At 37.7% G+C, this 15540-nt stretch overlaps 1 protein-coding gene across 1 annotated transcript in view; it reads right to left on the bottom strand.

Annotated features, from left to right (window-relative positions):
• Window positions 1-7708: 7708 nt before the first annotated feature.
• The window catches only part of Abcb5 (ATP binding cassette subfamily B member 5), an 87571-nt gene continuing 79739 nt past the window's right edge, over window positions 7709-15540 (bottom strand). Inside the window, exons 25-27 of the mRNA XM_010641096.1 lie at window positions 14821-15027; window positions 10335-10481; window positions 7709-7906 (exon numbers count right to left, since the gene is read on the bottom strand). Of these exons, the coding sequence (XP_010639398.1) occupies window positions 7709-7906; window positions 10335-10481; window positions 14821-15027 (552 nt within the window). The remainder of the gene's footprint in view (window positions 7907-10334; window positions 10482-14820; window positions 15028-15540) is intronic.

Raw genomic sequence — 15540 nt, 5'->3', positions numbered from 1 at the left:
TCTGATGTGGCAGACTTTTTTTTGCTAAGGCTCCAATTTTAATGGACGGTATAGCTTGAAATACAGTAGATACCAGAAGAAAAACCATGAGGTGTGGTTGTTACCATTTTGAAGTGTATGATCAAGATTTTGTAGTGTTTTTGTTTCTCTGGCTGGTTCTCTTTAAGCTGAGTTTGTGATATAATTTATCAAATGCTTTAATCAAGTCTAGGTTAATGCTATAATGATTTCTGCCGTATATGGGAACACCATATATGGGAATATACAATTTTATAAGCCATCTTTCAACACCATGATTTTAAAACCATTTCATGACTTGAGGCATGAACTGATGTTTGGAAAGTCATTCACATGAATAGGAGCCTCAGTAGAGCAAACCTTAATCACTTTTGGTAACTCCATCTTAGCCAATACTTCACCCAGAGCAGGTGTTTGTACTCTCTTTTTTCTTTTCTCAGTTCAGAACTGTAAATCTGCCTTAGTTTTTGGAGATACTGCTATCAAGATCCTATTGATGTTAACCAAAGCAAGAAATGATGTATCAGCAAGGGGGCTGAAGATGGAACAAAGGAAGTATGATAAAACGTCCTGAAAATAAAGACGGTAGTGATGATTCAACAGGGAGAGACAATCTGTGTAGATACCAGGGTACGGTCTGCCTCTACATTTGTGTGTGTGTTTGGGTAAGAAAGATTGGAGAGTTATAGGGAAAACGTGCTGTTACTGCATTTGCAGTTCTTCCGAATTATAACTGAATTGTGTACGAGAACTTTTTAAAGGGTGAGAAAAACAACGTGGCTTCACAACAAAGTGTTAACCAAAGAGGAGCCATGTACCCTTTGTGCAGTATTTTTGAGTGAAAGCAGAAGGCGAACAGCAAAAGTATGTCCCTCCGCATTCCCGATTCCCAGTTAGAGGGGTAATGGGGGCCGAACGTGAGCTGCGGAGCCGTGTGTGGACTGAGTCCTCCTCCTGTTACTTCCGTGGTATTTCATCTTAGAAAGGCTTCTTAGCTGCTCTGTGCCTCACTTTCCCAATTTGGTGAGATAAGAATAATAAAAAAATGCCGACAAGATTCAGTCATTTATTGAGCCTGCCAGATGAGTGCTCAATGAATGTGAATTTATTTTTAGTAGTTCTAGCTTATTTTATATTATTGATTTTAGTACTATTATAAATGTTAGAAACATTCCATTTTTATATTCTTGTCTGCATTTCTTAGTATTCCCATGGATTTTCCAGAGGTATTCTTCAGAAAGCATTTACCTTCTCTTAGTTACTTTGGAGATCCTCCTTCTCCACTCTTGGGAGTCGGGCTGATTTTGCTCTGAGTCTCCAAGACCCACCCCCTGCTTCTTGTTTCTTTTGGCCTCCTATCTGTACTGTCCTCTGAGAGCTAGGCTTTTCTTTTTTGGGTGATTTGGCATTCATGAACCCCCTGGGTGCTTGCCTCTAGGAATTGAGGATTAGAGGAATTTATGAAACTAGGCAAAAGTGTAATTCTTAATGAACTCAGGCTTTGGGACTAGGAATTTAAATTTTGGTCTCATTTTTAGATTTTTTGAGGATTTGATGATGGAATATATTTTCCTTCCAGTGTTAAGCTGATGCTAGAGTGTATTTTATTATTGCTTATTTTTAAGCAGTCTCTGTCCTCCCTCCTTCCCTCCCTGTATTCTCTCTTTTTGCTTCACAATTGTCTAGAATGTTTTGGTAATTTAAACCTTCAACCCTCTTCCTAGAATGTGTTCTTGCCTTACAAATGGGCAGAAACTATTTCAGCCATATATTATATTATTGCAATGCAATAAAGCTGATGATGAAATAGAATAGCAAATTTTTACTTGGCTTATAAGTAATGTAATTCCATCATTTATACCTACAAAAACATAAATCAGTTTACTAGACCATTCTTTCCCTCAGTCTAATAATGTATTAATTTATAGTTTTTAATATCCAATATTCTAACTTCTACTTTTCTGAAATCTCAAAACAACTAAAATCTTCTTTAAGCAGATCCACATGCAGTTTTAAAAGGAAACATTTTAGTAAGGTTAAACTGTGCTTGGATAATTAAGTTTAATTTATTAAGAAAACATGCCCAGCCAACTCAAGTGCATTGGTGATGCTTTTCAAAATATTTCCATAGACATTATAGCTGGAATACTATGCTTTTGTCAAACAAATGCACACCTTTCTGCATTTTTCTTAGTCTGTGTTCTCATTTCTCTAATTTTTCCCATGTATATATAAAGTATCTGAATTCCCAGCACTAATACATATAAGTAAATACTAAAGGAAAACATCTCACACCTTTAGCTGAACTCACCCTTCTTCCAGAGTATTTTTGGGGGGTGGATAGTTAATGTGAGAAAGATAAGAATTTGAATCCCAGAGTTAAGCGCTCATAAATTATTTAGTTTCCTTAAGTTCTTCCCTCCCTTCCTCCTTTTTTCTTTTCCCTTTCTTCCTCTTGTCCTTCTTTCCTTGTTCCCTCCCTCCCTCTTTCCTCCCCCATCCTTTCCTTGTTTCTTTTTGTGGTATTGATTAAACCCGGGGCCTTGCCACTGAGCTACATTGATAGACTTTTTTTATTTTTTATTGTGAGACAGGGCCTCACTAGTCATTAAATTACCTAGACTTGGCTGGAATGTGTGCTCCTCCTGCCTCCGCCTCCCACAGTTCTGAGATTGGGTATGTACCACCATGCTCAGCTTGTTTTTTTTTTTAAAGAGAAATAATATTAATTATATCTGCCGTTGGAGAGATCTTATGAGGACTAAATTAGTACATATAAAATGCTTACTATATGCAGTATACAAAATTTCACAAAAATATATTAGCAGAAGTTTAAGGTTTTGGAGGGCTGGGGATGTTTCTTAATGGTAGAGTGCTTGGCTAACATGTGTAAGGCTCTGAATTCAATTCCCAATTCTGCTCCCCCTAAAAAAAAAAGCCTCCACCTTTTTAAAAAGAAAATTAGAAAGTGCACCAAGTCAGTAGTGTATGAAAACTCTTCTATTTACAATATCAAAATGTTATTTCTATGTGTAATTTATAGAGTTAGAAAAAAGAGGTTAAGGATGTTAAATAGAATTTAGTATAAGCTTCTAATTAATAAATCTAGTCCCAGGATAAAAGGCAATGGCAACAATAGTGGAATCTGATAGCAAAAGTGAAGAGAAAAAGGGCAAAACACCTTTAAGTCCTGGTACAAGAGTAAGAGTAGGTAGCATGTTGCATTCAAAAAAGCATAGGCTTCGAGGCAAAATACAAGAGCTTTTGCTCTCTTGTACATAAGGGTGATGTTGGATTAGGTGTTCTCAATGCAAATCTGTGAAAGATTTGACTCATCTCCGTGGAGTAAGAGCTTAGAGTTAGGCTTTGTGGCAGGATGAGTACTGGCCTTCCCAAAAGGTCCAAATGTCCTCAGTATACTACCTGACCTGGCACAAAAGGCTCTGCAGATGTGATTGTGTCTGACTCTTGAGATGGGAAGGTTTTGTTGGATCTCCCGCATGGCCCTGTATAATCACAGAGGTCCCTGTAAGAGTAGGAGAGGAGGGGTAGGGGCAGAAAAGATAGAGATGTGATCAAAGAAGCAGAGGTCAAAGGGATGCAGGCCATTTGGAAGCATCTCAAAGTTGGAAGGAACAGGGCACAGATTCTTGTCTTAAACTGCAAGAAGGAACAAAGCCTTTGACCTTAGCATACAGACTGATTTTACACTTTTGATTTCCAGAGCTATAAGATAATAAACATGTTTCAAGTCACCAAGTTTGTAGTAATTTGTTACAGTAGGAAGAGGAAAGTAATACAGGATTTATCAGTATGTTTTGCTAAAAGGAGACACATTTTTTGAGGTAATCTATGGGGTACTTGAACCAGTTTTTATCATCATATTTTTTGAATGAGCTTTTACATTTCTGGTAATTATTATTACTGATAGTGAAATAAATAAAGGCTTGAAAGCTTATGCATGCTCCAAATCTATCCCCAGTCTTCCATTTCCGGTTTTCCTTAGTTTCCTCCTCTGACTGCTTCTTACAAGTGAACTTTCCAATCAGTCAGTGATTCCACTTCACAAACTCTTGGAATAAGAGCTCAGAACCAAGACTTGTTGACACTAACATAGAAAATACTTTCACAGCGTAGGTCATCTGCAAAGCCTATGGCATGCTAGGCATACTGTGAAACTGACACATGCAGCAGGCTGAAGATCAGTTTCTTCACCCAGCTCCAAGTTGACCTCACAGTTGAGCATCCCACAACTTGTTTTAAGGAGTGGCAGGATTCATGACAGGCTGGCCTGGGTAGTTATAAAACAGGTGTGACATTGTCGGTATTTTTCACTGACATCTGTGTCATACTTTATCCTTGTTAAATTGCTTTTATTGCACTGGTACCTTCACCGGTGTTTCATTTATTTTAAGACTCACTGAACAGCCCTCTAGCTTAGGAAGGAAGGGTGGGTCGTAGGATACGGATGTGGTCTTGCCTGGATAGCTACGGCAACACCTCTCTGGACAGGTGCCTTCATTACATTTAGAATTTTCTGGGCTAGCTTTTTCCTCATGCTTCATCCTTCTTGTCTCTTGTTTTGTAACTCTGTCTCCCTAGAGATAGAGAAGCAAGGTCAAGGACGCTCAAATTTGGGTAAAGAGCAGTTGGAATAAGTAGTTGACTGGCAGAAATCAGTATTTTCTTGGCCTGGAAGACATTGAGACTAGCCTTAGTGTAGCTAAATCTTGAAGGAAATTAGACCCATAAGAATCTAAAAGAAATTAAGCAATGAATGCTCATGTACCCAATTATTGCAAAATTAAGCCAATTGATGCTCTATGATAAATATCTAAAATTAGTTTAAATTAATTTGGCTAAAATTAAAATTGCCTTACAGAAGAAAGAAAAAGTTCTGGGTACTTAAAGTAACCTTGAGTAGAAGCAAGCTACTAGTGGGTCACTGATGGCCCAAAACACCCATGACAAAGAGATAGTGAAACATGATTATTGAAGCAAAATAATCGTAGCCCATCAGGCCATCGTTTTAGAAAGTATGTGCTCTTTATGAAAGGATCAGTAATGCATACCTCCTATGACATGTCTTTTTGAACTGGATTGCCTACTATTTACTGAATATCTACCTATGTCCAAGGCACCATAGGGAGTTAATACATCTTATATGATTTGGTGTCTGAAATAATCGGGCATTTTTGTTCAAAGCTCTTTAGTTAATACAAGTTGTGAACTATAAACCTACATATATATTTATTTAATAGTTAAAGAGAGGTTTAATAAATAATTAAAAAATCAAAACAGGTTTAAACCTGCTAAGGTGCCGTTGCATTTTCTTCCTTTTTTTCTTTCTCTTCCTTTCCTTTTTCATGGACTGAGTCCAGGACCATTGCACTGAGCTATGTCCCCAGCCCTTTTTATTTTATTTTTTAATTTTGAGGTAGATTCTCATCTGGTTGCCCAGTATAGCCTCGAATGTATGATCCTCCTGCCTCAGGCTCCCGATTAGCTGGGATTATAGGTGTGTGCCACTTCCTTTTTTTCTTTTTTCTTTTCCTCCTTCTAAGACTATCAGCTCATAATTTAGCTTCTTTTTCAGCTACAGAGTCCCATGTTTTAAGAAAAAGTACAGGAATTAAAGTCATACTTAAAATACTGATAAAGTATTTGTATATGATTATTCACGTTGAAAAAATTTTTACAAATATTGCTGAATCTTGAGCTCATCTGAGTTATCCCATAGCTGATAGAATAACTTGGGAACAAGATGCTTTTATTCCATTAAAACCATTGTTTTAATGAAAATGATACATTTCAAAAACCATTTTAAGAACTGTGCAGCAAATTTAAACATTTAAAATTGTGGTAGACTTTTAAAAGCATCTAGCCTTGAGCCAGGCATGGTTGCTCATGCTTGGAAAGATTGATGTGAGAAGATCATGAGTTTGAGGCCAGCCTGGACTACATAAAAAAAAAAAAAAAAAAAAAAAAAAGTATCTGGTCTCTGCTTTACTTATTTTTTACCCTCATTGGCTGATCACCCCACAGAGCCTCTTAAACTGTTTGTGACCCTGGTTTGCAGCATAGTTGCTTGGTCCAGTGTGGGCAGTGCCTGCAGAACATTCTTAAAGTCTTTGGAAATAAAATAGAAATAAAAATTAGCAGGGCTACTAATTAGAAAGGAAAGTATTTAACTGACTTCTATAGGTGGGGACAGATGTTAACAGGCTCAAAGGGCAAGAAGACTTTGCAGGTTCTCACCCATCCAGGAGAATCACAGAACTGGTGCCTGGGATTCTCCTGCCCTCAAGTTCTTCTGCCTATTCAGACAACTTCCCCCTTTCCTTCTGTCTCTCCTTTGCTGGGAGGAGAGGTGACCAAGAGCTATATATTTCTGCACAGCAAAACAGCAATAAGGCGGTCACTGTTAGTGCTTCTAAATGATGCACCAGGTTCTCAGCCTTCAGTATTATTTATTTTGCAATTTTATTTTATTTTGTTTTGGTACCAGGGATCGAACTTGGGTCCTTGCGCTTGCAAGGCAGGCCACCGAACTGCCAAGCTAAATCCCCGGCCCTTTGCAATTTTTTTTTTTTAAAGTTGCATGGTACATAAATGGTTTTAATTGTATCCACAGATTTCAGAGCATGCACATTAGAGGGCCTAGCCATTGAGGAATAAAAAGGAATGAAGTACAATTAAGAATGAAGGAATCAAAAGTGATCAAGAAAAGATGAATATGCATTTCTAATTATAAGCCAGTTGTCCAGAATGATTAGAACTACTATGTGTCACAAATATACACTAATAAAAAAGAATGAAGATAAGATCACAAATGACATTATGTATGAAGTAAATAGAAACTGTGACTCAGTTTACTAGCATTGTTATTTACATAGAACATGTAATCATGCATGTATTATATAATAAAGTATATATAGAATTTAAATTATTTTATAAGAAAGAGGCTTTTTTAAAAAGTTTTTCACTCACAGTAAGAGTAGCCTTTATTTTGAGTAAATAAGTGTTCACAAACAGATGAGCCTGTGATTTATTTTGCCAAACTCAAAGCCTGGAATAATGTCAGGCGCTTCACTGACTAAGATAGAATGTGCCAGAAATTTTACACTGTAGTCCCTCTACATCCCTCTCCCCAATAAAGAGAAATAATAGAATTTTGAGAAGCAGTGGATATTTATTAAGAGAAATACTGAGAAGACAGCAATTCCTGTGGTCTGGAGAAAGGGATAAGCACAAAGTGTTGTGCCACGTCTACAAAAGTCTTCATATTCCACTTAGGGACACCTTCCTGAGCAATGCCACAGGCCCAGCCACATCTTTCTTTGCCAAAAATCTTTCAGCCTTAATAACTGGGTAATTTACCCCTGGGAACATATTTCCTATTTTATAACAGTAACTGATGAGGAAATGGATTCACTTTTTGGAAAACTGCTTTACAAGCAAATATGCTGTAACATTTTTATAAAGCTAGGGATACAGATATTATCATTAGTCATATTTTCTGTTTTAAAAAAATCTGAAGGAAAGATGTGAACAAAACATGTCTATACTTGAGTAGCAAGATGCTAGGCATTGATATGTGCAATAAAAGCAATCAAAGCAGGCTAAGACATTACTAAGTACTCTTTCTTTGCATTACACAAAGATCAAAGTATGTGCTAACTCAACGGCCTCAGCGCACTGACTGTGCATTTACTAATTTAAAGTATACATCCTGATTTCTCAGGAGCTCCTGATGAGTTCCTTGTTCTTTTATTTTTCCATTGTGCAGAACCACAATCAGATCTGCATTCTGTATTGTGGAGAGTCTGTGAGCCACCACTAGGCATGTCCTCCCTCTCCGGGCTTTATCAAGGGCATGCTGAACTGCCTGGAAGAGACAAGGCATGGATCATTGGTTTGGGTCACATGTTAATAAGCTTGCTTGAGTCAAATCCACTAAGGTAATCTAATAACATTTTTTGTTGTTTTGCTTATTCCCAAAGCCCCACTTTATGAAATAGTTACCCTACCCAATAGAAACCTAGAAAAATAAATTATAAATATTTTAGCACTTTCAATTGGAAAAGCATCTGTGACAATGAATAAAAATTAAATGTTTGTATATGTGAGCAAATAGTTTCAAACTCAAAGCCAAGAAGTATTACTTTTTTTTTATTAATATTTGGGACTGAAACCAGGGTCTTCTCACTGAACTGTATCCCCATCCCTTTTAAATTTTTCCTTCTTCTTTTTTGGTACCAGGGATTGAACTCAGGACCTTGCACTTACGAGGCAGGTGGTGACACCAGTGAGCTAAATCCCAGGTCCAATTTTTCTTTTTTCTTCTAAATTTCCACATTATCCAAACTGAACTCAAACTTGTAATCCTCTTGCCTTATCTTCTTATAGTGCTAAGATTATAGGTGTGCACCACCACACCGGGCAGGAAGAGTAGTATTTCTGTATGTGAGTAGAATTGTCTAATATGTTCAGCTCATTTTCTTTCAGTTCACAATGAGGTTATAATGTGTAGAAGAACGGGAGTGGATAGTGAAAATCAATACTTCTTAGACTTATTAAACTGTACCAGTGTTAGATATCTCATAGAAATCCTTGCTTAATAACCCCATAAGATGTAGGTATTTTCATTTTTCTGAGTGAGCAGCCCAGATATGTTAGGTTTCCAAACAAGAAAGACAGTCATCCACAAATGTCCTGAGTGCCTTAACTCATGGATTCTTTTTTTAATTTTTTTTCTTTTTTGGTACCAGGGATCGAACTTGGGCCCTTGTGCTCGTGAGGCAGGTGGCGGAACCACTGAGCCAAACCCCCTACACAACTCTTGGATTCTTAAGTCAGAGAATGTAGGGAAGTTACTTTACCTTCCTAAACCTTCAAACACTAATCTGTAAAATGGACATTTTAGCAAAAGAAGTAAATTCACAAAATTATGAGAATTAGTATAATAGTATATAAGGTATGATTGAAAGATGTAGTAAATTTTTAAATTAAAAAAATAGTAAAGGACTGGGGATTTAGCTCGGTGATTCTGTTGCCTGCCTGGCAAGCGCAAAGTCCTGAGTTTGATCCTCTGTACCAAAAAAAAAAAGAAAAAAAAAAGAAAAAGTAAAATGATTGCAGTAAAAGACACATTGACTCCCCTAAATACTCTCCCTCCTTTGGATGCACTTATTCCCTTGCTCTAGCCACTTTATAAAGTAGTTCTGAAAGTCCTATTTCAGGAGTGTCTTTAGTTGTACTGTCTCAGCCGCTTCCATGTCCTAAAAAAATTAAAAATGTAGACTTTTCCAGGTCATTTCGATTTTGGGGAAGAACCAGATGGTGCATGGTGCCAGGTCTGGTGAACAACGTAGATAAGGACATACTGTAATGATTTTATAAGCCTGTCTTTCTGTTGGCTGGATGCCGCTCAACAGCAGTATTCACCATGTTTTTGATCACATCTTGGAATGACACTCACAAAAGAGACTTCCAGAACTGCTTTAGTGGCAAGAACAGTGAGATAAGTGTGTTTGAAGCAAGGGGGAGGTAACGTGAGAAAGATCAATGGCATTGTGTCTTTTACTGCAATAATTAAAAAAAATTAAACTATATGTTGATCACCCCTTATATAGGGAACACTTGATAAACACTAATGATTATCATCCACATAACCAGTATTTGTTTACTAAAGAGGTGCCTATCTGTGCAAGAAATGACTTCAGGGGCCAGGACATAGCATAACGAGACATCAGAGGAGCACACTGTGTCGACATATGGTCTTATGTCTTTTTTGCTTGTTTCTTGTTCCAATAAAGTTAATACTCTGGAGAAGGAAGAATAACTAATAGGCTCGGACACTGAAGTGCAGATTATTCTTTTCACATATAGATTATTTTATTAATTGGTTTGGTATCACTGGCATAACATTAAAATAGAAAATTTTCTAGGGTTCTTTCTTTTTTTTTTTTTTTGGTTCCGGGGATCAAACTCAGGCAATGGAGAACCACTGAGCTAAATCCCCGGCCCTAGGGTTCTTTCCTTGATTGGAGAAACACTTCAACAATTGGACCCTGTCCAATAATGAGGCCAATTCAAGTGAGAAAACCTTTCTAGGACAAGATCCGCTCTGTCCCAACTCTCTCCTACTCTCCAAATACCTACTGAATTTAAGGCCAATGCCTTCATTAGATCTGGTGACCTGATGACTACAATTCTTTTAGGACTTTCTTTTCCCCCAAAAAACCTGGGTATCTTCCATGATACTGCATGCTCATATCTGTTATTGTATTTCAGATGAAAGAAGAGGATCTTACCTTTTCACTCTCATTATCAAGGGCTGAAGTGGCCTCATCCAATAGTAAAATTTTTGGTTTCCGTAGAAGAGCCCTTGCAATAGCTAGTCTTTGTTTCTGGCCACCAGAAAGCTGTGCTCCTTTCAGTCCCACTTTTGTGTTGTATTTCTGTTATAGGAACATGCAATTAAGAAATCAAACCTTGGCTATTTAAATTAGCATGGCAACTGCGAGTGAGAATCATATAAATATTTCAAATTTTGCTACTCTTGAAAATCTGTGTCTCAACCAGTGCTGGAATCTATTCCTGGGTCTTGTTGCGAATAAATGCTAAATGAGTAGAAAATACTACCACCCCATTTAAGTATCTAATCTGATCCCAAAGAGCAAACCTTTGCCATTATGCTTTTACAGAGGTGTTTTTCAAATTAAAGCATAAGAAAAAAATTGTTGGCAAGAAAAAGTTCCCAGGAAACACAGTTTTTTCATTAAATTATATTTCCTTCTATTTTCAGGTCAAAATGATTCAAACTATTTTAAAACAAGGAAATGGAGTTCTCTGCCTTTGGCTTCTGCTAAGCCTCTGGGGACATCCCCCTGCAGATGCTAGGATGTGGTTGTCAGTGAGGCTTGCACCTCCCTGCAGATGAGGATGGCATCTTGCCATGGTCCATTTACTTTTTCTTACTACCAAGTGCTCTTGGTGACATTTAGTACATCCCCTCCTTACTTACTAATAACTTTTTCCTGTGATGTTTCCTTCTATGGCAGTGTAACTAAGGAACATTTCATATCCTGAAGCCATCATGATCCCCCAAATCATGACTGGTCAGTCCATTTGGGGAAAGCAGTTTCCTGCTTGCTTTCTAGACGGTTCCACTGACTTTACTTCCCCCTCATGACTTCTCACTGCTTTCTAGTAGAACTTGGAAATTGTCTAAGGAACATGTATCAGTGGGATCCAGACAAGAATGTATGGATGGATCAGCACCACTGAGAAAGCAAGTCCTACTGCACAACCTTCCAGAGGAGAATCTTGTAGCAGAATCTCTCAGAAGGTGCTGTGGATGATTCATGTGTGGTTCATTTTGTTTTAGTACTGGGAAGGAGTGCAACTGAACCGCCTTTCTCCCCACATCTTCCTGATTTCAGGAGGTGTGTGTAGAACGGCTGTCCAGAGCTTGTGACATATCCTTATAACAAATGTATGTACCCTGTCTATCCCTGGAAATAGCTAACTGATCTCCCAAACTCTGTCATTTTATATTGTCATTTTCATGCCCGATAGATATGTAATGCCAGACATCTTCCCTATTCAAAAAGCTTTAGTGACTCCTTAGAAACTGTCAAGGTAAAAATATCTTTGCTTTGTATTCAAATACAGTTATACTTTAACATGATCATCAAATATTATATTTTATGTTCTACTCCCTAGTCTAACTGCTTTATCATTCTGTGAACACATAAGTAGTTTCTGTCTCTATGGTTCCACTTGGACCATATCTACTGCCTCATTTAGAGAATGCTCTGTTATATCCTTGACTACTGATGTTCTAGCTGATCAATATTCAGGTCACCTCTAAATTCCATAAGTGCCTGTCTGAACTGCCAGCCTCTGAGCCACTCTCTCTGAACTCAGTAGTTTGTTTACATTCTTGATGCATTCCAATAATTTGTGTATGTGTTCATTTATGTTCATCTCAACAATGTAGAATTATACTTTATTTGTCTTGGCTATCTTCTCTACATAATGGCCCAGTGGTTTGCAAAGAACAAGGCTCAGTAGCTGTGTATTGAGTGAACAGTTGCATGAGTATTAGCATAGGGGAATAAATATAGGAAAAGCAGATTTTGAGTAAAGAGGACTTGGCAGAAGGATCAATCCATAAAAATAAAGGTAAAATATATCTTCAGTTAGCAAAAGTGTGGCAATCACTTTAATTTGAAGAGGATTAATATCTTGATGTGTAATGTGTGAAGACTTTCTTCCTGTGCCTGCTTGAAGTATGGAGATATGTTCTATATTCAGTGTTATTTGAAGAGCTGAACTTTTCTTTCAGTTTTGTTTTTTTAGGTTTACATTGATTGTGTGGCCTTATATTAGGAGGGGATGCTTAAATCCATTTATGTGGTCTAGAAAATTGATTCTTTCAAAGGAAATACATTACATCACAAAGTTCACTTTTATTTTTCTTCCCCAAATTCCTAGTAGAGAGAGTTGTAACTTGTTCCTAAGTGTCACATCCATACTCTGTTTCCTGGCTGTGGTGGTTGCTTGGACTGCCCTTTGGGTAGACTGGAATCTGCTTTTGGACACTTTGGGCATTTTGTTTCCATCTCTGTAACCTACAGCCACCCTACATAATTTCCCAATCCCACTTCAGTACATCACAAAGTACCCAAGTTCCAACACCGATTCTCTGGACAGCTTTAGGGAAGCTAATGAAATCCTTATCTGTAAAATGGCCTGACTATATCATCCCGCTGCATTATGTTGGAGTTTAGCACTTTGTTACTAGAGTGCTAGAAAGATGAAAGGTTGTTTTCTTCACTTCATTTTCCTTACCTGAATCAACATAAGAGAGCAGCTTTGTCTTACCCATAGTACCAGCCTAAGGCATTACAACAATGTGGTTTTTCTAAGGAATCTTTAAATTTATTTATTTATTTACTCAGTTTTTTTGGTACTGGGGATCGAACTTGGGTCCTTAAAGGCGCTTGAAAGGCAGGTAATGGAACCACTGAGCTAAATCCCCAGTCCTCTGATTTTAAGTATTCGTGATTTTTTTTTTGGTACCGAATTTCCCTCTAGTTGATTCTACAGTTTGTTTTTTTTGTTTTTTGGAAATAATGATAGGAAGGTAAATTAAAGTTAAACAAAAACACTGAGAAGTAAGCTATTATTTTTAAATTTCTAAGTCAATAACATTTTTGTTTTAAAGTCTATTTGAAAAAAGCACAATAAATCTTTGCATGTATAGTTTTGGAAAATTTGAGAAATATGAAATGAAATGAATGAAAGATAGTAATATAAGAATAAAAGTCAAATGGTAAAAATATGAAATTGATAGCACTTTACATAAATTAAAACACACTATCAGGTTTATGTGGATAGCATCTGACTGTGAATTTATAATGTAGAATACCTTGGTTAGAAAAGGTAACTGCCATAGAAAGACACAGCACTGCATTATTTAAAGAAAATATGTTAATCATTCCAGTATATTTAGTACTGCAGAATCTTACCAGAATCCAAGAAATTGTATGAATGGCCTGTTTCTAGTTGTAGGCATCATTTAATGTGAAGCCAAGCTGTAGAGGGAAGATCTGATAGTTTTAAAGGTAGTATGATAGAGGTTATGCTCACCATTAGCCTCCACCAAACAACAGAGGTCTACATTAATCGTTTGATGTACTGGTTGTGAAACTCCTATTTCCTTTTAAAATTGATTATAAAATCACTTTAGAAGTATAACTTCATACACATTTGTTTTTGATTAGAAGATGGTGTTTTTGTTTGTATTGTAGATACAGACACTCAGATTTAATCATTCAGAGCTGTGTAATTACTTGTCCCTGTGTACAGCTCTGTGTACTATCCGTGTTCACTATACTAAACCCAAGGTTTTTTATTTTTCTGAGGTTTTGTGTCAGTTGTTGCAACCAATACAGAGATCAAGGTAACAGGAAAGGCAGCCAAGGTTCCTACACTTCAGAGGGGAGGGGAGGCAGAAAACAAGTAAATAAACTCTCAGGGTAAGTTCAGACTGTGATAAGTGCCCGAAGACAGTGTGATGGGGACCAGCAATTGAGGGGACTGGTTTAAATAGGGTGGCCAGGGAAGGCCTCTGCAAAGGGTGGCATTTGAAAGGGCTTGGAAGTCAAGGAGCTGGCTATACAAAAAGCCAGAGAGAGGAAGATCCAGGATGAAGAAACCACATGGGCAAATGTCCTGAGATAAGGCTTGAGTTAGCATGCTCATGGGACGGAAGATAGCGTGGCTGCAGCAGACTGAGCAGGTAGTAAGGCTGGAGCCGTAAGGGCAGCTGGGCTGGACTGTAGAGACCTCATCAGCCCCATGAGGAGTCGGGACTCATTCTGAGTGCAAAGGGGAGCCAGGAGGCGGGAGGGACACGATCTAATTTATACTGTAAAGAATCCCTCTGGTTGCTGGGAAGAAGAAGGGGTAGAAAGGGGAAGCCTGCAAGGCAGATTATGAGCCTTCTGCAGTCCAGAGGGGAGCTCAGTGGTGGTGTGGACAAGGTGGAGTGTAGATGAATAGAAGGGGAAGAATTAAGATGTGAAAGCTAATTCAGGGAATATGAATGCATTCCAATATTGAAAAAAGTAGTTACATGAAAATCTCAAAAACGTTTTTTTTGGACACTAACTTTGTGCTAGATGCTGGCAATGAATAACTGGTATAATTCAAGGGATACATAAAAACAACCACTTTGGCCCAACAACTATTTAGGCTTACTTGGCAGGATTGCAGATGTTTTCTTACCTCGGGGAGACTGTCAATGAAAGAGTGGATATTTGCTGCATTTGCGACTTCTTTGATCTCATCTAAGGACACCACGCGGCTGTTATCACCATAGGCAATGTTCTCAGCGATGCTACAGTTGAACAGCACAGGCTCTTGAGAAACGATGGCTATTTGGGAACGGAGCCACCGTACATTCAATTCTTTTGCATCTACACCATCAAACAGCTGCCAAAAGCAGAATGGAGAATGGTATGTTAAGATCTGACAGCAATATCATGTCACAGTTCACTGTATTCAAACACTTCAAGCATATACAAATCATAACAAGGTTAGGAATTCAAGCTATTTCAAAGTATAATGTTACCCAAGGAAAGCTCATAAATCATATGTTGTGTAAAGCAAATAGCATATAATTCACTGAAGTGTTTCTTCCAAACTTATCTGACTGGCATAGAAATGGCCACATATTCCAGAGACCTGCCAGATGCGAGTAGTAAACCCTGGTGCTCTGTTCTGAATTCAAATGTGATATGACCAACCTCTCCCTTCTTTGTAATAGGACTCATTTATTGAAGTCCAAAGAGAATAGGTAAAAACCGATCAGAAATCCACTTGTACAGATATGTCATTTTGCTCATGGCCATGTTATGCACAGGGACATATAACAACATTTAGCTGATATATGATGAGTATGCCTAGTATATGATGGGAACTCTTTTCTTTTTTTTTTTTTTTTTT

The sequence above is a fragment of the Fukomys damarensis genome, unplaced genomic scaffold (assembly GCF_012274545.1).
Source record: "Fukomys damarensis isolate Sample0158 unplaced genomic scaffold, DMR_v1.0_HiC HiC_scaffold_4, whole genome shotgun sequence".
NCBI classification, from domain to species: Eukaryota; Metazoa; Chordata; class Mammalia; order Rodentia; family Bathyergidae; genus Fukomys; species Fukomys damarensis.
The sequence above is the reverse complement of the archived record's forward strand: the minus strand, read 5'-3'. Positions and strand labels throughout refer to the sequence as shown.